Source organism: Rhinichthys klamathensis, unplaced genomic scaffold (genome assembly GCF_029890125.1).
Source record: "Rhinichthys klamathensis goyatoka isolate OS25496 unplaced genomic scaffold, OSU_Roscu_1.1 h1tg000127l_1, whole genome shotgun sequence".
Taxonomy (NCBI): domain Eukaryota; kingdom Metazoa; phylum Chordata; class Actinopteri; order Cypriniformes; family Leuciscidae; genus Rhinichthys; species Rhinichthys klamathensis.
The window spans coordinates 5,762,432-5,785,905 of NW_026606664.1; the positions used below are offsets into that span (position 1 = coordinate 5,762,432).

General features: G+C 38.1%; 1 protein-coding gene across 1 annotated transcript in view; it reads right to left on the reverse strand.

The window, feature by feature from the left end:
• The window catches only part of xkr4 (XK related 4), a 62,008-nt gene extending 39,356 nt beyond the window's left edge, over positions 1 to 22,652 (reverse strand). The window contains exon 1 of the mRNA XM_056256661.1: positions 21,510 to 22,652. Coding sequence (XP_056112636.1) covers positions 21,510 to 22,189 — 680 coding nt within the window. The 5' untranslated portion in view covers positions 22,190 to 22,652. The remainder of the gene's footprint in view (positions 1 to 21,509) is intronic.
• Between the last annotated feature and the right edge of the window lie 822 nt (positions 22,653 to 23,474).

Here is a 23,474-nt window from a genome sequence, read left to right on the forward strand (position 1 = left end):
GTCCAACTCTAAATTGTAAGGAATTTAGATCTTTGATTTCATAGTAACACTTTACAATAGGTTCATTTGTTTATTCATCTATTAACTAACATGAACTAACCATGAGCAACACATTTACAATTGCTAACTGTATTTGTTAATCTTAGTTAATAACAATACAACTGTTAATTGTTTGTTCATGTTATGTCACAGTCAGTGCAAATGTTAACAAATACAACTTTTGATTTTAATAAAGTGGTAGTATTATGTTGAAATAACTAAGATTAACAAATGCTGTAGAAGTGCAGTTCATTATTTCATGTTAACAAATTTAACTAATGAAACCTTATTATAAAGTGTAAGTGTTGCTGATTTCATGATAGCTAACACTTTCATGCATATAATACACATAAAATGTACAACATAAAAACTAAACAGAAATCCTCATAATTACCTTTGTGATTCTTCTCACTGTTTTGTTTGGTAAAGTAAATAATATCATAATTTTCGTTTTTCGTTTGATGTGTTATGCATTCTAATTGTATCAACGTCTTTTCATAGAATGTCAAGGAAAGAAAGGATAAAAAAACAAAAAAAAACAAGGAACTCTTCTTTTTTATGTGCCCTTTCTGGTCCTTCTGCCCCTGCCCCTGAGGAGGTCTGTGCAGTGTGCACGCCACTGTCTGAACCCTTCTTAGCGGTGCGCTGAACACAAATTAGAGCAATTCTAAAGTTCGCTTCAGGTTGTGAACAGTAGCACAATTGGTCACAACTGTAAATTGCTAGAGCAGTTTTAGACCTATTTTACTACCATTCACACGTTTGGGGTTGGTAAGATTTCGTAATGTTATTGAAAAGCCTCTTATTGTTGAGAATTCTTATTGATCACATGACATAGCCAGTCATGGGAGGAGCTAAGTCTCCTCAGGTGCACTTAATGAGTGATAAGTTACTATTGTTTGGTGTGTTGGTGTGTGCCAGTTGCAATGGAAACAGACTGTCCTTTCGTTCTCTCCTAATGAGAGCTTTTTGTAGAGTTGATGTGTTCCTGACAATGTAAGTTTGTGCCCTTTTGATTTGTTTCATGTTGTTAATTCTTGAGATTCTGTTTGTCTAATTCTGAAATCAATTTTCTATGTGATTATGATTATTATGTTTCTTACTATTATGATGTTGAATTGTTTAGGATTGGATTATCTGATTAATGATTTGTTAGTTGAAGTTTTATGGTGTTTATATTTAAGATTCTGTTTGTTGTTTATAGAAACCATACAACTCTATATCTGATTCCCATTCTACTCTATGGCCTGATTCATCTGTTACAATAATGATTATGGACTGAGTACTGGACCCCAGTGTTTTAATGGACACACCATCCTGGTAGCACATTTCCTGAACCAAACATTCCCAAAAAATTACACTTATGCTCAACCATGCAGGCTGCATTTATTTTATCAAAAATGCAGTAAAATATTTTGAAATAGCATAACAATTTCAATTAACGGTTTTCGATTTAATTTATTTTGAAATGTATATTAAATTTTTAATGATATAGCTATACACAAACACAATCTGAAATCAGAAGCATGGCGTTTAAACTTCCCTCATTTTGAATTCCAAATTGCCCTTACATCTAAACTACCCCGTTGAGGAGCATTTCTTTTTAAAGATCTCTGACATAAATATGCAAACATCCATCCTTGCCTCTGAAAACTGCAGACACCCTTTAATTCTGAAAAATTATTTCGTCTACTTTAACTAAAAGCTCCCCATCCCCCACACTGTCCAAGAGCTGTCTGGGATATTGATCAGGACTGATGATGTTGTCCTGTCCACCAGAGCTCCCATAGTCTCCCAGTGCTCCGCTGATCCACTCAACAACCACTGACTGACAGCTCAGATCAACACATCTGATGATGGGTCCAAACAGAATCATTTCGAAGATAACAGTCAAAAAGATAACTTTATAGAGAACCAACACTTACTGAATGAAATGACATATCATCATATCCATTTTGAAATTGCACTTTCTATTAATTTGGCACTTTTCTTTAAAGCACTAGAAGCACAAATCCCATGATTTTATGTAGTGAGAAGTGTTTATGTAAAATTAAAATTCCATGAAAAGTTGGTTTAAACATTAAATTCCCTATAATATTTTGTCCCACATTTGTACTGACCCTTTGACTATATCCAACATTTAATTTTTTTATATTTTTATTTAATATTTTTAATACGGTATGTAATATTTGATTCATTATTAATATAATTGTTAATTAATATACTATATAATTCTTTTGATTATTTGATTATTTTCTTGCAAAACAAAAAATCACAAATAAGTGTTTCAAACTGCATTCAGACATTTTTGATAAAAAGATAAAAACAAATGTTAAACTTCAAATTAAAAAATGTAAGAATTAGTTTGTCCCGAAATAGTCAATAAATGAGCTTCTTTTACTTTCCATTTCACCATTTACTTACAAATAAAATATTTTACTTTTAAAATAATTTCTGGCCCTATCCTGCATTCTGTCCATGGCAAGTGTCACATACTGTACATTGTAATAGGGGTAGTAGCTCAGAACAGGAGTGGTTTCACAGCTGGTCTGTCCTAGTGCGAGGTGGGTTTCTCTGCTGGTCAGTCTCCACACCGAAATGAATGTGACTCAGAGATCCACTTCAAAGGGGACTTGAGGTTCACGTCCCAGTTATCATCAGTACTTCCCTTTCTTTTTCATTACAAATAAACCTAATGAGGCATGAAATTAAGTTCCATTGTCAATGGAGTATTTGAAAATTAAATCGCAAGAGAACATCACCATGATGGCCTTTAGATGGACGAAGCAATCTTTTTCATGCACATATCCTTCCAGTAAAACACTTTTCTTTACTTTTGTGAGTTTACTCTGCAAAGTGTAGCATTTAGCACCCTTGACTTGGGCATTCATAAAACGCGCTATCATGTGATGGCGGCCCTGGGCTGCTTGGCATGCTCACAGCTCTACAAACACACACACACACACACACACACACACACACACACACACACACACACACAGTGTGCTGCCAGTATTTCCCAGCTGTGCTCCAGCTGCACACGTGCACCGGCCCAGGTTGTGATTTGTGCTGGACAAGAATGACGTAATTAGCTCACTGCACACACACACATTCTCAAAGGTGAATGCACTGCAATGCAGCACACATCCCAAGTTCAAGTGGAATTTTAATTGGAATGAGAGGAAGACACATTTATTGAATTGTGATTCAAAGAAATTCAACAGGTGATGTATTCTAGGAAATGAAATGTTCTTCCATCCTGGTCCACAAAAGTTAATTAAATATGATGAATATAAATATACAAATAGGCCTGTAAGAAATATGAATATAAAAACTAAACACAAAGTTCAATAGGTGGCATTTAATAATAATAATAATAATAAGTTTTATTTATATAGCGCCTTTCCAGGGCTCAAGGACGCTTTACAATGAACAAGCAACATTTCATCCATGTATCCATATTTATCCATATGCATCCATCTCTATTTATATCTATCTATGTCTATCCACATCTATCTATATCTACCCATATCTATCCACATCTACAGTATATCCTTATGCATCAATATCTATCTATATTATATTCTATCCATCAACATATCCACCTATCTAGCCTATCTCTAGATACAGTATCCATTTATCTCAACATCATCCATGCATTCATCCATCCATCAAAGCAAACTTTCAAGTAAACATTCAACATTTATAACAAACATTACTTTTTTAAATTTTACTTCCTTACATTCAAATTCAGAATTGCAATTATGCATCCTGTTTTATACTGAATTTCAAATGAATTGGAATTTAAAAGGTATTTTTAATTCAAACACACAACCCTGGTTTAAATACAGCATGTTCAGGAAAGACAAAGTGAAAGCCTTCTCTTAGACTATTCCATGCCAACAGTCATAAATAAACATTTTCTGCAAGAATTCACATAAACAACCTAATTCCTATTTTTACAGGGTAGTATGAGAACGTGTGGACATGTCACATCAATGAGAGCGAAGCACTGCATTACTGATACCAGAGATGAGAAAATTCAAGAATAACCAGGAATAGCCTATATCTTCATACTTCGACAAAAACATAAAAATATCTCATACATACCGAGATACTTTGCATTGCCACTCAAACTTGCAATGTGGTCTGGCTCGCTTAGATTTGCGCCGCTGAATGCGTTCTGCAATTTACACCTCATCAAGAGTGGCGTTAACGGCTTCTTTCTGCATTAAAAGAGAAATCTGGGATTTGTCATTCCTCCCAGACACTTCTTAATCCTCGTCTCTGTGTGCATTCATCTCCCTCAAGTTTGTAGCGGCCTGCCTTCTCAGCCACCAATAAACGCTGCATCCTCTCTAAGCCTTGGAAAGCTCTGAGGGAAAAGCCTCGATTGAGGCTTTGCATTGTTTACTGACGACGGTTTCGACCCATGAGCACAATTCTCACAGATAACTGAACCACAGCAGGAAGCAGAGCAGCATTCACATGTAGTCCACCTCTGTGACCACACAAATATTGGGTCTCATTCACTAATCATTTGTGCAAGATGCATACTTTTTTTTAGAAAAAAAAGCTGCTCTGTCAAAATCGTAACAGGTGTGTAGTAGTGTGTACGTGCACATACTGTAACGCGGCATTGTATTTTGCGTCATCTGGCGAACTTGTGACAGCTTCAGGGCTTTTGTTAAAACTACAGATCAAACTTCTGCATTTTGCGGATCAACAGAGGAGCGGTGCCAAAAGATCAAAAATGCATTATGGGTGTTGAAGTTTTTGGCAAAAAGAAACTCCAAAGCACTTTTTCGCTGTTTTTTCAAGTCATGTATCACTGAATTAATTTTTGTGTGTGTTTCTACTGAATATACAGCCTTATAATAATCTAGTTTTATTAAAAGCCCATTATATGCACAATACACATAATTTCTGTTGATATAAATAAGTATGGTCACAGATATTCGGTGTATAATACTAATCCTACTATTAGATTAGAATTACAATTATGGATTTTCTGTGGATTGGATTGGAATTCTTATTATTGTAAATGATGATAATGATGATGATAATAAACAGTTTAGTTTAACACATTTAATGTTTACGGCCACCAGGAGGGATTTTGCTGGTTTTAAATGAGTTATTTATTTAAGTTATTTATGAATCATTATTTCGGCATGAAAGTTTTATTTCCTATTGCCACACATTTCCTCTCACACTAATGAACATTTTCTAATATTTACATGAAATGTCTGTCCTCTCATGAGTGAGTATGAAAAGATGCATGGGACAGAACACTCAATGAATAAAAGTGGCCTGGACGCTTTCTTGAACTCATTTCAGTTCACCCACGCAGAACATTGCACACTGCAAACGAATCACATTTCACAAGCAAACTCGCATTTCTGCCTCTCTTTGAATCCTGCAGCCCAATGACACAACATCTCAAATGACCCATATCAGACGGTAAAAGCATAATCAAAACCTAGAGAGCAATTAAGGATATGCAGAAGGGTCAAAGTGATTTTCTGTGAATTGGGAATCATAATAATCAGAGCTTTGACCCGCTAAATCAGTGCCGTGATGAACTCCTGCGTGCTTTCACTGCTTGAGGGAGAAACTCCGCTCAGTCAAACTATGTGGCAACTAGTCTACAACAGGCATCCTTTAAGTGGAGCAGATTCAAGAGGTGTGGGAAATATATTTAAGAGCTCTCCATTTCAGAGCAACAGACTCAAATGAAATGTTCTCCTTGCACATTAAAGGACGGGTGATTTGAGAGATGCAAAACTGCTTCTTTCCTTAATTTCTGGATTGAGTCATTTGAAAAGTTAAACATTTCTGCATCCTGTTTTACTGTGTCCGAATAGTAGGCGAAAAACAGTATGTGAGCCAAGCAGTATGTCCAAATTCATATAGTATTTTGGAAACAGTAGTATGGCGACAAATCAATGCCAATAATAACCGAGCGCACAACTGATGCTGTCGTGCCGCGTAAAAAATATAAAAATGTGGGTACATTTGCAATGCTAATAACTATGGATATGCGTCATTACATTCTGTAAATATCTCTTAACAACACAATGCAATCACGAGTAAGACTTCCTGTTAATAAAGTATCTGGGAAGAATCTATTCTATATTAACAATGCATTAAATCACATTACACATTAATAAACCACAATAAATAAAACAAATTAAGTGATGTCTCATGTCTCAAGTCAAGTGAATTACGGGTCATTGGTCCAATCACAACTGACTTCCGGGAAAGGGGAAGTAACCAATGACATTCGAAGTTATTAAAACAGTAAGTCCCGCCCCTCGACTGCCAAAAATAAAACAGTTTGAGCGAGTGAGCAAAAGCAGCAGGCGAGAGCAGATCGAGCGCGAGAGCGTGGGGAATGATCATACGGTTTTTGAATGAGCTCGCGAGTTCCTGTTTCCTCTCGTGTAGATCTGTTATCCTCTCGCGGGAGTCATTTACCGTGCGCGCCAGCATCAGTTGTGCGCTCGGTTATTATTGGCATTGATTTTCCGCCATACAGTAGGTTAAAAGTACCCGGATGACATACTACGTAGTAGCTACATGACAGTGATGGCATGGTGGATATATACATCCGAATTTCATTCATCCTACCCATATTCATACTATTTATAACATACTTTATTTAACGGTTGCAAAGTAAATTTCAAACCGAATGTAGTACCTACTAGTCAGTATGTGATTGCGACATCACGCTGATGATATCACTAGAAGCTGCACCATCAAAATCCAGTCTCCCAGAACTGATTCTGCACTATACAGACACATACATATATTCTCGACAAAGCCAATAAACAAGACAGCCTGTTTTGGCAAAACAGATTAACGCAGGTAATGGAGAACAAGCGCCATGTCATCAAGTCAATGTCTATTGCCATGGAAACAGAGTAATTGTCTGAGGTCCACCAAGTCTCTTTTTCTGCATCTTCAGATTATTCCTTCATTTATTCTTTATTTTCTGCTGCTTTACATCTGTTGTGTGATACACAAACTGTGCTTTAATGCTTAAATATCATACTCTGAGAAACATTTTGCTGGTACTGCAGTCTAAAACATGTTAAAGCATTTTAGACCCGGGGTACTGAACTATTTTCAGGCGAAGAATCCCTTGGTAGAGAGAGAGATGAGGCAGGGACCTCCTGTTACTTATTGTATAAAATTGAACTATGCATGTTAAGCCTGCCTTATAAACACATGCATATAGTAGCATATTAATGCATTTGCATATTTTGTCATGATGTTTACTGTACTCACTGTATAATATACATTATTGGTGCACAGTCAAATGCTTTACATTTTAAATTTTACATTGTTTGTTTGTTTTATCAGATATGCAGCCTTGGTGACATCAAATACATCAAAATCTTTTAAGTATTATTACAGTTTAAAATAGCCATTTTCTATTTTAATACATTTTAAAATGTAACTCACTCCTGTGATGGCAAAGCTGAATTGTGAGCATCATTACTCCAGTCTTCAGTGTCACATGATCCTTCAGAAACCATTCTAATATGGTGATTCTGTGCTTAAGTAACATTTCTGATTATTATCATCAGAGTTTCTGGTTAAGTTTTGTAAACTCTGATACTTTTTTTTCCAGGATTCTTTGAGGAATGGAAAGGTTAAAAAGAACAGCATTTATTTGAAATAGAAATATTTTATAACATAATGTCTACTGTCACTTCACTTTTGATCAAGTTGATGCATCCTTGCTATTATATCTTGTTAGCCTGGTTAAAACCAGACCATTCTCAGTTGTAACTGAGTTATGGTCTGGCAAAGCGTCATAGACAAATCATTTCCAGAGGTGCGTCACCAACAGACGTCGCTGATAGACCTAAAACCAATAAGAGCGATGAAGGAGATGACGTATGCAGAAGGGCGGAAAACCATCTCCGAGTGTTGTTCTTTGCTCGGTTTTTAACTAAAAGGAAACGTTCAAATCGCTTAAAACAGACGCGCTAGCTGATTCGAACGAGTGATGTTCGACGGCGGCATCCATCTTTGTAATGTAGGCTACAAAATCTGCTTCAAAATCCCAGCGCTGTCGTCATCGTGTAAAGCCCGCCCCAACGTTTCTGATTGGTGCCGCGATTTCGACGGATTGGAAATGGGCTTGAATGAGCTTTTTGCCAGACTAACTTTCAGAGCAAATCTAAATTTGCCGGAAGTTGTCTGGGTTTTCCCAGGCTAATATCTTGTGACAGTCCTGTGAAAAAGCTGTACCTGCTCTTGAGAGTTCTGCTTCCTTTTGCCCTCTCTTTATATCTCTATATCTCTCTTTCTCTCTCTCTCTCATACACACCCTCACACCTTTGATGCGAAGAGCGCTTAATGGAGTGAGTGTCCTGATATTTTTCACTTGATTTCAAGCAAAAGAACACATAAGGAGTGATGGGCCATGGAGAGCTGGGCAGATGCTCAATGGACTGAATCACACAAACTATTGCCACTTCTGTCTCCTCAGACACACCTGAGATCAGCAGCTCACTTAAAGACTCATTTAAAATCGCTTGACGAGCATGGTTTTCTAAATTAATGTAAATAAATGTGTAATTTAGGTTAATTTTTTATCAATATAATGGCATGAAAATGACCTCAAATAGCAGGCATGGACTAAAAGTCACAAAACTAATTTTGATTTAATGGAGTTCTTAAAGGGATACTCCACCCAAAAATGAAAATTCTGTCATAATTCACTCACCCTCAAGTTGTTGCAAACCTGAGTTTCTTTCTTCTGCTGAACACAAAGGAAGATATTTTGAAGAATGATTGGAACCAAACAGTGGTGGGGCACCATTGACTTCCATAGTATGGAAGTCAATGGTGCCAAACAACTGTTTGGTTCCAATCGTTCTTCAAAATATCTTCCTTTGTGTTCAGCAGAAGAAAGAAACTCATACAGGTTTGCAACAACTTGAGGGTGAGTAAATGATGACAGAATTTTCATTTTCGGGTGGAGTATCCCTTTATCATTTTATAATATTTCGTGCTAATGTACCCAATACACAACTATGGTAGATTATTCTACTGTTCAAAAGTTTGGGGTCAGAACAATTTTTTTCAAAGAAATTAATACTTTTATTCAGCAAGGACACATTCAATTGATCAAAAGTGACAGTAAAGACATTAATAAAGTTAAATTTATATTTCAAATAAATTGTTGTTCTTTCGAACTTTCAATTAATCAAAGAATTCTGGGAAATGTATCATGGTTTCCACAAAAATATTAAGAAGCACAACTGTTTTCAACATTTATGATAAGAAATCAGCATATCAGAAATACTTCTGAGGAATCATGTGACATTGCAGATTGGAATATCGGCTTTGCCATCACAGAAATAAATTTCATTTCAAACAGAAAACCCAGACGTGTCTATATTTGTCTATAAACAAACATATCTGTTTATATTGGAAAAAAAAACAATTGATACAAACTAGCCAACTGTTGGCATACAGTTCAATAATAGTGACAAAATGATTAATGTGCATATAGCATTGCTCAGATAATTAGCCTTTAAATATATTTGATGAGAGAATTGTGAGTTTATATTGAAATTTCTGACTTTTGATTGCAGACTTTGGAATCTTGGCAAATCTGAGACACACTGTTGCAATCTCTTCTGAAACTCCAAGGAAACATGCAAGATTACGGGGCCTTTTTCTCAGGAAAAACATCTGAAAACCTAAAGACACAGATGGTCATTTATAAATTTCCTTTCCTACAAGTGAATCTCCGGTCATACTTGCAAAGCAGCTGCTCTGATATCTACTCATACTGGCGTTGAATAGGTGTTAAACAGTAAGCTGAATTCATTGTCAGTGTTTTTCGGTCACTGTAAGCAGTGAGGGTGAACAGCACGCACCGCCTGACAAGCCGGAATGTGGTAAATAATGCAAGAGGTGGCAGTCAGGTCTCTCACAGCACGCAATGTTAAATATTCATAAAAGGTGGGCAACCCACGCCGGGCCTTGCTCGTAGTTGTGGCATTAGAAGTATCGCTCCCTTGTCACCAGCTCTCAGGCAAACAAAACAAAGCGTTATAATGCAAACATGCACCTAGAGAGCATCTAAAAGCACCCACAATACAAGATAATTGGGCCGACTTTGGACCCAGTTCTCCCCTTCCGACATTCCTAGGTAAAGTCCCGATTATCTTAATGGTTCTACAGATCATCTTATCAGATTTCCCTGTGGTGTGAGGTGTGTTAAGAGTGGATGAATCTACTCGGAGGAACGTCGGGACACACCGATCTTTAATCGTAAATATCCAACATGCTAAAAATTTACGATCAGAAATCCTGTTGTGTGGGGGGAAACCCCGAGGACAAACGTGCAAACACTCTGTAGATTGTCACAACATGGAATGAAAGAATACCCAATCAGAAAGCGAGCTGATGGAAGACGGAAGCATAACACGACTTCATCCAAAACATTGCTTTACAGAAAATTTGCAGGGAAAAAAGAAAGTCCAAACACTATTATCATAATTTATTCTTGGCCGTTGTCCGCCACGTTTGTTTACTCTAAAGTCACGCTTGACCATGAGATATTTTGCCATTTCCCATGTTCACAGTCGGGACTCTGGTTGTTTGTGAATGGAATCTGTTAGGCTGCGTTTACACTGGCACAAAACATTTTGTACTCGTATCTGAGACAGATTGGAATTTGTTGCACATGTGTGAGCACAAACATCCGCACGAGATACGATTTTTCCGCATCCGATCTGAGCCACTTCCAAATGTGTTTTTTAATCAGATACATATCCGATATTTGAACATCCGACCTACGTCTAAAGACGTATACAATTCCCCCTTGAATTCCAAGCCAGCACAAGGCGAGGGCGACACGTTTGCCCACAAAGATAGCTTTTTATTGCCATATTATGAAGCAGATGTGCTTGTATGCGCTTGCAGCTTTTTTATTGAGGTGGGAACTTTAAAAGGAAAGATATTGCGTGCATAGAGAAACATTCAGGAGCTGGTTTTTAACCTCTAACCCATGAGTTTTATAAATAAAACAGTTTAACTACTTAAAGCTACATTATTTTTCTCAGCAATGAGGTGATAACGTTGCTGTAATTAAACCAACAAGCTTCACTATTAGGCTACTCACTCGCTCTCTTTCTCTCTCTCTCTCATTAATTTATTCAAATTCATTAAAAATGTAATCTTACAGCACTACTTTATTTCACTTCAGAATTCTACCTGTCGATAAAAAAAAATAGCGTTATTTTCCTGTATATATCCGTTCGGTCAGATTTTGCACTGCAAAACATCCATGACAGCTGTTATCTTGTCCATGCTGGAAATAATTATGGCCACTCGACATGAATCATCTATCTATAAATTACAGGAATACCTGTCTGTCTGTTATTCGCATATCTCTCGAACCGTTAGTCCGGTGGATTTCAAACTTGACAGGTGTCTTGCTACGGGCACGAGTAAGTGCAGTGCCAAGTTTGACGTTGTTTGGATTAGAAATGCAAAAGATATTGTTAAATATATCGGTAAAAGAAGCACACATTGAAGATGTTTAGATGATGTTTAGAAGGTTGTGGTTTAAACATAAACATTCTGACAAACACTCTTGTCAGCTAAAATTAAGTTAGCTACACTGTTTACTTCTGAATATTATATTTTATTCACGGCCATCATTTGTTAACCTGGCCCTTGCCAGATGAATTTCGCTCCGCCTAGCTTCACTCACATCCATCTGGAACCGATCCATTGAAATGGCGTTTCAGAAGGCTGGGCCTTATCAAAAATCCTTGCATATGATTGGATAAGCCACTTGTCTGTCATCTTTATCGACGTGCTATTTCAACCACTCACACCGAAGCCAACCTGTGACGCTGAAGAATCCGGTCGGGAGAAGGCACTGATCTATATAACATCGTTTCCACCAACAAAAGCCTTAAGAGCCGTTCTCTGATGTTCTTTTAATGAAACAATATTAGGTAGATTGGACAACACGGATGAAATCAATGTTAACAGCATCAATGTTAACGCTTGTTTCCTCGATGCGAGCCGCCATTGTTGTCTGAATCAGAACAGTCTCACAGTCGCTTCTCCACTACGTCACATCTATGAAACTCCCGCCCTGCGTCCTGATTGGCTAAACCATAAAGTTGGTTGGAGAAATCACTCTCAATGGAAGAGGTTCCAGATGGATGTGAGTGAAGCTAGGCGGAGCGAAATTCATCTGGCTAGGGCCAGGTTAATCATTTGTAGTAACCCATTCACAAACTGTTTGCTCAAGTGTAGCGTTTTTCGGAGTTCACTGTGTAGCCTGCTCCTTGAATCGTCAATCGTGGATGTTAACTGAATCTGTAAGTCAGCTATATACGCTGTTTACTTCTGAATATTATATTTCATTCTGGTGCGCTTAACGTTATCGCTGTTTAATAGTAGCCTATGCTATTCACCAACTAAACATATCCTATTCAATGAGTTCACGGCCATCATTTGTAGTAGCCAATTCACAAACTGTTTGCTCAAGCATAGCCTGGTCTCAATGCTAACTTAAGTTATTACTGTGTCATGTGCGCTGAAGTTAGCCTGTAACTACTGCATGTGATGTTGAATATGCTATGTTAATAAATTGCTATGTAATCTAAACTTCTGCTACCTGTACACAGATACCCAAATACATCATGTCACCCCATTATAAATTGTTATGCAACCATGTAGTTCAATTTATTGTATGTCATTATGTCAGTATCAGTATTTGCTTTCTACCATGCACAAATAAAAATGTCACTGAACTTTTGCTGTGTAATTGTAACAATGAACACACCAAACCAACAATTACTAAAAACACACACAAAAAGAGATTTTGCACGGGCACTGCACTAGTATAAATAATTCTAATAGCCCGGCCATTCAAAACCAGAGGGTCTACCACACCACGTGCATGGTAAAGCGATCACTGACAATTATTTTGGGTGGGACTTAAAGTAAACACAGATGCCTGTCTAAAGTGAATGTAAACAGGCGGCCCAAAAAATCTGATATGGTCAAAAGATCGGATCTGTACATTAAGACTTGCAGTGTAAACGCAACCTTAGTGTGTAGTGTGCTGTCTTGGTCATAACACGGCACCCCACACACTGTTTACTGTTCCTCTCTTCTTTTTTGCTGAGTCAACAGGTAACCTGACAAAAATGAGGCGATAAGAAGCAAGTTCGTTAACTGAGTAATATTTAACTTTCTATCAGATATCAGCATATATATCAGCATCTTGATCTTCATCTGATCACCGTCCACAAGCTCATTTTTCAGAGAAACCCATACTGAAGTCGAATCCCAGAGGATCTGGATATGGCAAGGCACAGAGCTGTTCTTTATTGACTTTGGCTGCTGAATGGGGCTTCCACCTTGTCACTTATTTTCAGCTTAGAGTGAAGCAAAGGCTGTTAACATCCTGGTGTTGAGCCTCAAACAGCTTTTTTCATTCTAGGGTTCAACAGAGGTCATCTTTTGTACATACTTCATAAAAGTACAGTTCAAGAGTGCCATTCTCTGCCATTTCTGTCTGAATGTGTAGCAATTTCACAGCTTATTAAAACATTTTTTTTATTTTAAACTCTAGCAATCAGCAATAGCCTAATTTTTTACCACCCACATACATAATCAGGGGCGAACAGTGTATTCAATACTAAATTAAACAAGTCAATAAGCATTAAAACACAACGGAGGGCATACAAGCCTAAGCATGTAGAGATGGTTTAAATTGCAGGCACATAATCAGGACCAATTATCATCTAATCTGGATTATACAACATATGGGAAACAAAAGGGGGATAGATATGCAATATCAGACTTCATATCCAAATGACACAACCTTACCACAATAAAACTGCCAATAAACTGACTTCCTGATGATGAAAAAAAAAAACCCGATTAAGTCTGAGCTTATTCATAGAGTTGGATGACATGTATAAAAATACAAATCATTATAGCCTAACACCCTCAGCAACAAGTCACCATTTCTCAGATAAGAGAAAGGTGAGGAAAGCGAGAACATCAGTCCACAAACGCTTCCACTCAGGTCCTGCAAATATAGCATTACAGATGGAATCGTTTTGAACTTGTTTGTTAGTTAAATGAGCCATGCTCACAATTATAATTGTATTTTTCAACATTAATTATAAATATGCGGTTGGGGTGTGGGTGTGAGAGAGGACATGCCAGTCGAGGTTGGGCTGCAGGGCTGCATCTGGAGAGATGCCTCCTGATGTCATCTCTAAACACCCAGCTCAGAGAAAACAGGTCATCAGCACCAGCACACTCCAACAATGGCTGCCCGTGGGAGCTGTTATGCCCAGCGCTCCGAGCAGATGCATTTGGACGATTTACTATCAAAAAATTAGAAACCAGTTATTTTATTCTACCCTGAGACATGCTGTCCCCTACTTGCATCAGCCTGAGCATTTGGGCCCTCCAATGTTCATCACTTCTCAGATTATTAAAAGCAAGAATGTATCTTGAGAGATGACACAGATTCTCTCTTTAAAGCTCTACAAAGTGGGAAAAAATATCAAAAGGAGCCTAAAAAGTACTTTAAAATGTCTCAACCAACAACTGTAGCATTTCATCAATATTTATCAATAGTGACATGGGGAGACATAACCAACAGGCTTGCACAGAAGCATCAAGCCAATTCAAACTATAGGGATTTTATTTTTACAAAGATATACTCGTAAATTTGAAATAAATGCTGTTCTTTTAAACTTTCTAATCAACAAAAAATTCTATTAAAAAAAAGCAAGAAAAAAAAAAGCATGGTTTTCATATTGGGCAGCACAGCGTTTTAAAATATTGATTATTGATTATTACAATTAATGGAAAAAAGAATGTTTGAGAATTTCCTTATTTCCTACTGACACACTACGGCCTTGTTTTTTTTTTGGGGGGGGGGGATACTAATGTATAAAATACTAATGTGCTTAAACTATTCAATTAAATTAAAAGTGCTTTATTTATCCACATTTGGTTTAGTCTCATCTTCTTGTCCCACAACAAGAAGGCTTCTGCAAAAAGCCTATCTGCTGGATAATGTCTATACATACTCCTCTAAAACCTTAAAATATGACCACCAAGCTGTTTGGTGTCTCTGATGCTGATGGAATGAAATGACCCCCTCACATACTCAATTATCCCATTTCTCAGTGGAATTCCTGTTAATGGCACCAAAATGGAGCTTTGTTAAATGTTTGTATTGTTAGACGTGTATTACGGTTCAATGAAAATTAGATTCTCACTAGAGGTTCATAGCCCAGCTGCAAGCACCTTACACAGATCTGATCTCACTTACCTCTCATGAGTAAGCTCGGCTGCTTCAAGACAGCCTGGAGTAATCTTTGTTCTTAAAGAGGGTTTAGCTTTGATACTGCCATTTTATTTTTATTTTGTGATACTACAAGTGATAAGCTTTTATCTCAAGCTTGGTTCAATCAATAAAGATAAGTATATTTTTGCCTTGTAGTAGGTTCCCACTACTACAAACTAGACTGTTGTGCTTTCATGTTTGCTTTTGTTGCATTTTGTTTTGAGTTTGACATGAGTGTATATCCCCTCCATTTTGATTCACTGTTTCTTTGAGTGCAATTCATGACAAGTGCAATGTGATTAAAAACATCTAATTATTAATACTCGCCTAACTGGTGTTGACATCTGTCAGAGAAAGCACTTCACAGAGGATCTTGGCTTAAAATAAGAGGAGAATTAAATGAGAACTTATGAAATTAGGCACAGTGTTCTGCATGCATAAGCATGATGGCTCATTAATTCGACCCTAAAGTGTAAATTCTGGACTGTTTGAATGCACGTTCCACCATGCCGATGCCTGCCACCTTGCTTCTAAATTATAGGCTACATGTTGCCTTTACTCTCACCGAGATGTGGCAGTCAGTGTGGGTGGGAGGATGGGTGACATGGATAGAGGTAAATAGCAATGGCCTGGTTCAGCTGTACCATTGTTTGCATTGCTATACATAAAATCACACTCATTGGCATAAATCTCCATGCTTAACTTAATATGGTAATTTAGGCTGAGTTCACTGGAGAGCTGTTGCTTCGAAAGGAGCCTCTTTACAGGTGAGATAAGGACCCCATTTTACACCTGGGCTTCATAACACAAGCAGTTACCCAGCTAACTAAGAACGTTTTGCTAATGTTGTTATGTTATGATCACATTATTTCTGAATGTTCTCTAAAGCATTTTAAAAACTGGGCATTTTAAACGTTTTAAGTGTTTTATTTCTTGGTTATGCAAAAATGAAGGAAACATTGATTCCGTTTTATCATTCCCCAAACATTATGGGAATGTTACTTCTGAATGCTTTCTGAAACAAGTAGTAACATTTAAAAGAAATGTTAGATGAACGTCCAGCAAAAACATCTCAGAAAAAAAAAAAACACTCCATAAATATTGTTTTGAAAAAATTATTAAAGACCAGAAATTTAACAAATGTTCTGAATGTTACTGGAAGAATGTTTGTTCCCAACTTTAAGAGAACCTTGCCAGAATGTTAGCTGAGCATGTTCCCTGTTAGCTGGGTATTATCCATCTTTGGTTACTTTCTGTATTACATCAATACTACCATCAATAAAATATTAGCTGAGTGACTGCAATGAAGTGCAGTGTCTATGTGACCTGCCTGCACCAATGTTCTTTACCAGATGAGTAAATGGTCATCATGGAGGGGAAAAGCATGGGGCGTTAAATACAGGCGTGGATAATAACCCCAGTGCCAAGTAGACTCCTACTGTGTGTGACTATAAATGCTTCATACTTTATTCAGACCCATATACATACATATACACAGCATGTAGTCAACAACAAGTGGCAAGCACACAGTGGTTTGATGCATGCTCATTTGCAGTGCAATCATGTAGACCACAATCAGCAAGACTTCACATGCAGAAACATACAGAATGGCTTTCAAAATTATAAGGGGCTTAATTAATTACCTGCAATTAAAAATAATCAGCTTGTAAGACATATAAAGGAATAAGAGAGTGGTTTATATGTAGATATGAATTTCATAAATATGCAGTGGTCTTAAACTAAAGTCAGGAGATATGAAATGCATCTTATGTCTACTTCAATTTACACAGCTGGTCGGCATCTGTCGGCCTTCAGTATTCTTCAGAGCACTTGCCGTACATTCGCAGCAGATAGACGCAAGTGCAGTTATGTACTGAAGCTTTGGAAACAAAACCAATGGTTCAAAAACAAAAATATAAAAAGGGAGGCGAGCAACGCTACGCATTTTTCCACCTTCTCCTGCGCTGTCGTTACCAAGCAACGGGGTAAACAGCTGCTGCTTCAATGACGCAAACACACCGCGGTTTGGACTCAAATAATAATGACTTCACACAGTCCAGTGGGGGCAGGGTTAGCAATTGAACTCGGGTTTCGAGTACCAGGCAATCGAACCAAGTGTGAAAGCACCGTAAGGGTTAGTTCACCCAAAAATGAAAATGTTACCATCATTTACTCAACCTCATGTCATTCCAAACTCATAAGACTTTTGTTAATCTTCAAAACACAAATTAAGATATCTTTAATGAAACCTGAGAGGTTTCTGTCCCTCCATTGAAAGTGCAGGTAACCAAAACATAAAAGTAAAAAAAAAAAAAAAAAAATTTGTATAAAAGGTGCCATAAAACATATCCATATGAATTAAGATCTGGATGTCACAATTTCTCGATTAAATTCGAGTGCTGGATTTAAAAAAATCCTTGATTGCAATTTAGCCGCGTCAATACCGGTGTTGTGCTGAATTTCGATTCCCTGCCAAATTATTCCCCCCCTCGTTGAAGTCAGTACCTGATTGCCTAATCCTAACCCCACCCCTCCCCCACAACTAATCCTAAACCTACCAATACTAGGTGGGTAATAATTTGAAGGGGGTCAGAATTCGGCACAACACTGGCAAAATACCCGAAGTGGTGCATTCCACGGATGAGAATTCGAGCAGTTTAATCCAAGTCTGGTGAACAGATACGATCGCTTTATATGAACAGATTTAGGGTGTGCTCAGGTTTGGTTTGATTAAATTGAACTCTGGTGCGATTGCTCTGTTAGTGCGGTTCATTTGAATGAGTGTGAACGCTGCCATCTGAACCCTGGTGTGCACCAAGTGGGCCGAGAGCCCTGAAAAGGTGGGTCTCGGTCTGCTTCCAAACAAACTCTAGTGCGGTTTCGACTGAAATATGAACGCAACACGGACCAAAGACATCTAAACGAAACAAAAATAGAATGTGATGTCACAAGATATGACTCCAAAAAGGAAAGAATTCTCAAGCATACTTGTTTTTTCTCGTCATTTGAGATACGTTGCCCATCACAGTTCGGTACAGGGCAGGCATCAAAAAACACTTTCTCCTTGCAGCAGATCTTCGTTTGTGTGTAACAGAGGAATTCCTGGTGATGCTTTGACTTCTTTACACATTTCAAGCTCTTCATACCATCATATGTACACAACAAGCGCATTTAGCCCAGCACACAGAATTGTTTTTGATGTTTGGTAAGTTCCGTAGCAAAATACACATCATTAAAGCGGTTCTTGTTTTGTTTGTGTGAAAGAGACAACCAGGATAATGTTAAGTAAGAAAACCTAAGAGAACCAGGATAATGTTAATTAAGATAATTATTTTTCTTTTGTCCGGACCAATAGGATCTAACTACAAGTGAAACAACATTTTTTTATTTACATAATGATCAACACACATACATACATATGGTAAACACAGAAACTTCCAAATGCATTGTGCACACATGACAACCAATGATGTTTTCATGAGACATGCACAAGCTTCCATGTTTACCATATGTGATGCGCTTTGTGTGTTTATATATGAATAAAAGCCTAAATTAAATCTGTTCATCATATTAAGCTAACATATCTCTTCATAAGACTAAGGATTTATTCCGCTTAATTCAAATGGATTAATTTTACGGCACCTTTATGACCTTTTTGGATCTTTTAAATTTTGGTTCCCTGGATTTTTAATGGAGATACATATATAACCCTATAAAGAGATACTGTATCACGTTGCCATGCTTCATGCCTGAGCATCTTCCTTTAGATCATTTTAGTCTTTAATTAAGCGCTGTATGGAAGACAAGGATTCAAGACATGATTTTAGTCCATGGAAAAACAAGTCTAGCAGCTTAACAAGAAATTCTAGAGTCTAGAATGTATGAAAACCTTCAGGTTAGGTTTAAAAAAAAATGCAAATTACAAAATTAAAGTCCCAAAACAATAAAAATGAAAACTACTTTCAAAGAAAAGTGCATTAACCACACAGAGTCTTTAATACTGGCCAAGTAACAGAATTGCTAACTGCTGTTCAAAAATGAAAATATTTCACATGTAGAGTATTTTAATTGACATTAAAGCTATTGTTAATAAAAACTTTACGTTAGTTTTGTACTTTTCAGCATAAAAAAAACAACAACATATAACTTTTTGCATAATAAATAGTCCGACTTTGTTTTAAAAGTGCTTTTCCACCATTGGTGCCGAATTATTTTGAGCATGATTAGGTAGAGATTTCACAGCACGGTCAGATAACCATACTTTAGTTATGTGGAGACTCAAAAATTCACAATATACATTCAAATGTTAATTTTGCAGCACCACAATAAAAAAAATAAAAAAAACCTAACTGTGTCAAACAGCCCAGATTACAGGGCGGCATGATTCAGCAACAATGGTTGAAAAATCTATTATAATCAACCTAAAATCTCTTTATGCATGTGTATTCCTTTGAATTAAAAGTCATAAGTGCTTGTAAAAAAACTACTTTTATACAACACAACACAACAGTTAGAGGTTTAGAGGTTTCTCATTCCTACAGGGTTTTTCCTGCACACTATGGGAATACATTATTATATATTATATACATCAATATATGACAACTAAATGTAGACCTTCACCTTGCACAATCAATCTCCAATTCTATCACTTAGCCTGACACATTTCCTTTGTTGAATATCAAGAACTTTATTAGTGAAGCATGCTATTTTTAAATTGCTTTTCTTTGTGAGATGTCCCCAGACTGGTGAACCTTTGCACAGTGCCACGTGCAGCGCATGTCTCAACAATCCTCCCCCTCTGAGAGAACACATTCCCATCACCCTAAACAATGTGACACCAACAGGATGACACCAAAAAAGAAAAAGAAAAATATTCCGCCAAATCAGCTGCCTAATCAGAAAACAAAACAATACTTATGGTTTACGAAAATAACCAGGATTTAGTCTGTATTGGTGTGGTTGTAGCCTAGTTTTGTGAAGTGGGCTATTAAGTCATTCCATTCAGCTTTCCCACTACTAGCTTTTAATCAATTAGCAAATAGCCACTCCCGCTGAACAACATTCTTTAAACTCAGAGCTGACTGGACACATATATGGGAGCCCACACCAAACCAGCTGTAAGACAGCAGATTGTATCCATTCTACTTTGAAAATGCCACATCTGCAAGTAACAATCAGCACCGCGTGATTTCATAATGGTGTCTTTAGGCTGATCACAACGTACCTCGTCTTTGCAATCATTATATCATATATTAGACCATAGCTTTGATGGCCTCATTCCAATTTAGCAATTCCACATCCTTTGCTGTTTGGACAGCATCCACATACAACCCTCAGGGTCAAAGACTTGAGTTAATGGAATATCACTCTATAAACATGCTGATCAGAACTCCTTCAGCCTTCCGAAGACCCTCATGAGCTGACGCTGTGGAACTGAACAGGTTTATGTGATCCCGTTCATTAGCTCTGTCACTGATGTAAGCATTGAGTACAACTATGGGCAAATTAATGTATTGACCTGCAAAGAGAATGCAACTTCATGGGTGAGCCAAAAACCTCATGCACCGTAAGATGCCACCAGGGAAATATTTGCAACTACTTTTCATACAAGGCGATCAATCACCCACTAATAGCATTTAGTTCTCCATGAGGTTTATTCTCAATTACATTAATAATGGATTTGAACGGAACGAGTCAATGAACGTCTACACTATTTCTCATGAACTCTTCAGTCATATGAGCTCGAAGAAATCTTTTTTTTTTTCATTGTGCAAGTCAGGTCACCTAAAAATAAAACACTACAAGTGCTTACTTTCCTTGTTCTGTTGCAAGATAGATACCGAGCATTTTATGCCAGATCCACCATGAATATGAGCATGAGTTTTACAGTGAAAACAGGATGATAAATTAGCTCTCCAGCCTACACAATGTGTGTGTGGCCTTAACGTGTCAACCAGTCCAAACTCAAGAACATGCTTGGAGTGTGTCATTGTGCCACGCTGCTCTAAACAAAATACGTGATGCATTTTAAAGAGGACAAGCAATAAATACGCGACCTCAGCTCTTCAAATCACAAGTGCCATTGAAAATAATAGCTTACCTCCAGATTTGTCCGAGCTGTAAGATGTGAATGACGGACTGCAACAGCCAGATACAGAGGGAACAGGATGCTGAGCGTGTCTTACTATTCCGGGCTGCAGTAGCGCTGTTGATGCTGTTGCTTGTGGTGTTGCTCTTGCTCGCCGTGGACGCCTGTCTTTGAGGCGTAGACGGGTGGGCTCCAACGTCTCCGTGCGAAGCGGAGCAGCTGAGCAGCTTCCCGTCCATATGGGAGCAGCTTGCCGCGCCGCCGCCGGAGCTCTCCTCGGTGCTGAAATCATGCACGAACCATCGGAAACTGAAGACCTGCACTGAGAACGAGCCGAGCACCACAAAAAACAGCGTAAGCCCGAACCACCAGTAGTCGCGGCGGAGGTAATAGTCGACAGAAAGCCAAACATCAGTGCCCACATCCGCGAAATACACCGTCACTGCGGCGAGGATCCACAGGCAGTCCCAGACCGTGTATTTCTGCTGCTCCCTGCCGAGGCGGAGACATGTCGAATTTGAGCCACAGCACCGCGACTCGCCGTTAACGAAGTCCGCCTCTCCGGTTCCAGAATCGGGCTGCGATCCCGGAGCGAGCCCTTGAACCGAACCCGAGTGATCCGAATTCTGCAAAGGCGTAAATGCTACATCGCTCTTTTTCATCTTTAGCACCCCGTCGGATTTCGCGGCCATTATAGCAGCTTTGTCTTCCCACCGTTTTCACGTCTTCTCCTAGGCTTCTCTATTCCAGGCGAAGAGACACTGGGCTGGGCGACCTCCTCTTCCGCCAGCTACAGCGCCGCCTGCTCATAACAAAGCAACACTTCCTTTCGGTAGCGGGTACGAACCATATGCTCTCCCATGGCTCCTACTTAAAACTATGACATCATTGCTTTGCAACTCTTCTTCAGGCGCACATCATGGTGTTCACTATCCAGCTATTGCAGCACAGCACAGCACAGCCTTTTGCTAACTCCACATTCGTGCATAAAAAATAATCCCTACGGCAGCGGTACATTAAAGATGTGACTGCATGGTTGCTATGGCATTTGTAAACGTGCAGTTTCGATTCGAATTCCACCCAAAATTGAACACCCTGTCTAGAGCGGAGGCAAGCGGCGCGTTAAAAAGTAAAACGCTCCTATAATAAATACTAGGAAGCGTCCGTTGTGGCGGTTTTCTATTTTTCACGCACTGCACATCTGCAGACACTATTATTCCTAAACCGTCTGAAAGAAAATTATTTTAGTTACAAATTCTGTGAATTGTATTCGTTACATTTTTAAATTACTTTTGACCTTTCAAACCCAGATGGGGACGTTTCAATTTGTTTCAGAAAGTAGGCCTGTGTCGTATTGAGTTGTATCAATGCTAACATAATTATTATTAATAATAACAATAATTATTATTATTTATTTTTTTATAATAATTACATTTTGAATTCAAATGCAATGGATTTACTTTAAAGTTGGAAGACAGTAGCTAAAGTCATCGAGCTTATATTAGACCTGGCTACAACTGATTTATCCGTGTTTTAGTAACGTTCTATTATGACGTGCAGCTTCAACGTTCACAGTAGAAAGACTCAATCCGTTGCGTTTTCGGTAAATAAATATAAGTCGTATTGTCACATTTAAATCTAAACAATAACAATGGGCATTTTTGCCACCAGCTAAGAGAAAATACACCTGTAAAAAAAAAAAAAGATCTTCCAAACGCTTTCTCGTCTCATACAATAACGGTTCAGCACCACGGAAAGCTCCCAGTCTCAGTTCATTATTATGTCTCATTGTGGGCCATGCAGAAGGTCCGCCATAAACAACGAGTCGCGTCTGAGCTCCATATATCACTAAGGACGCTCCAGTGCCATTGGGCGTATTGTACTGGGTGGGCTAACTGGCGTCATTACTGAATTTATTGGCACCCTTGAGTACGGCGCTGTATTGTCGACACGCCCTCTGCTCGCCGGTTACACTTA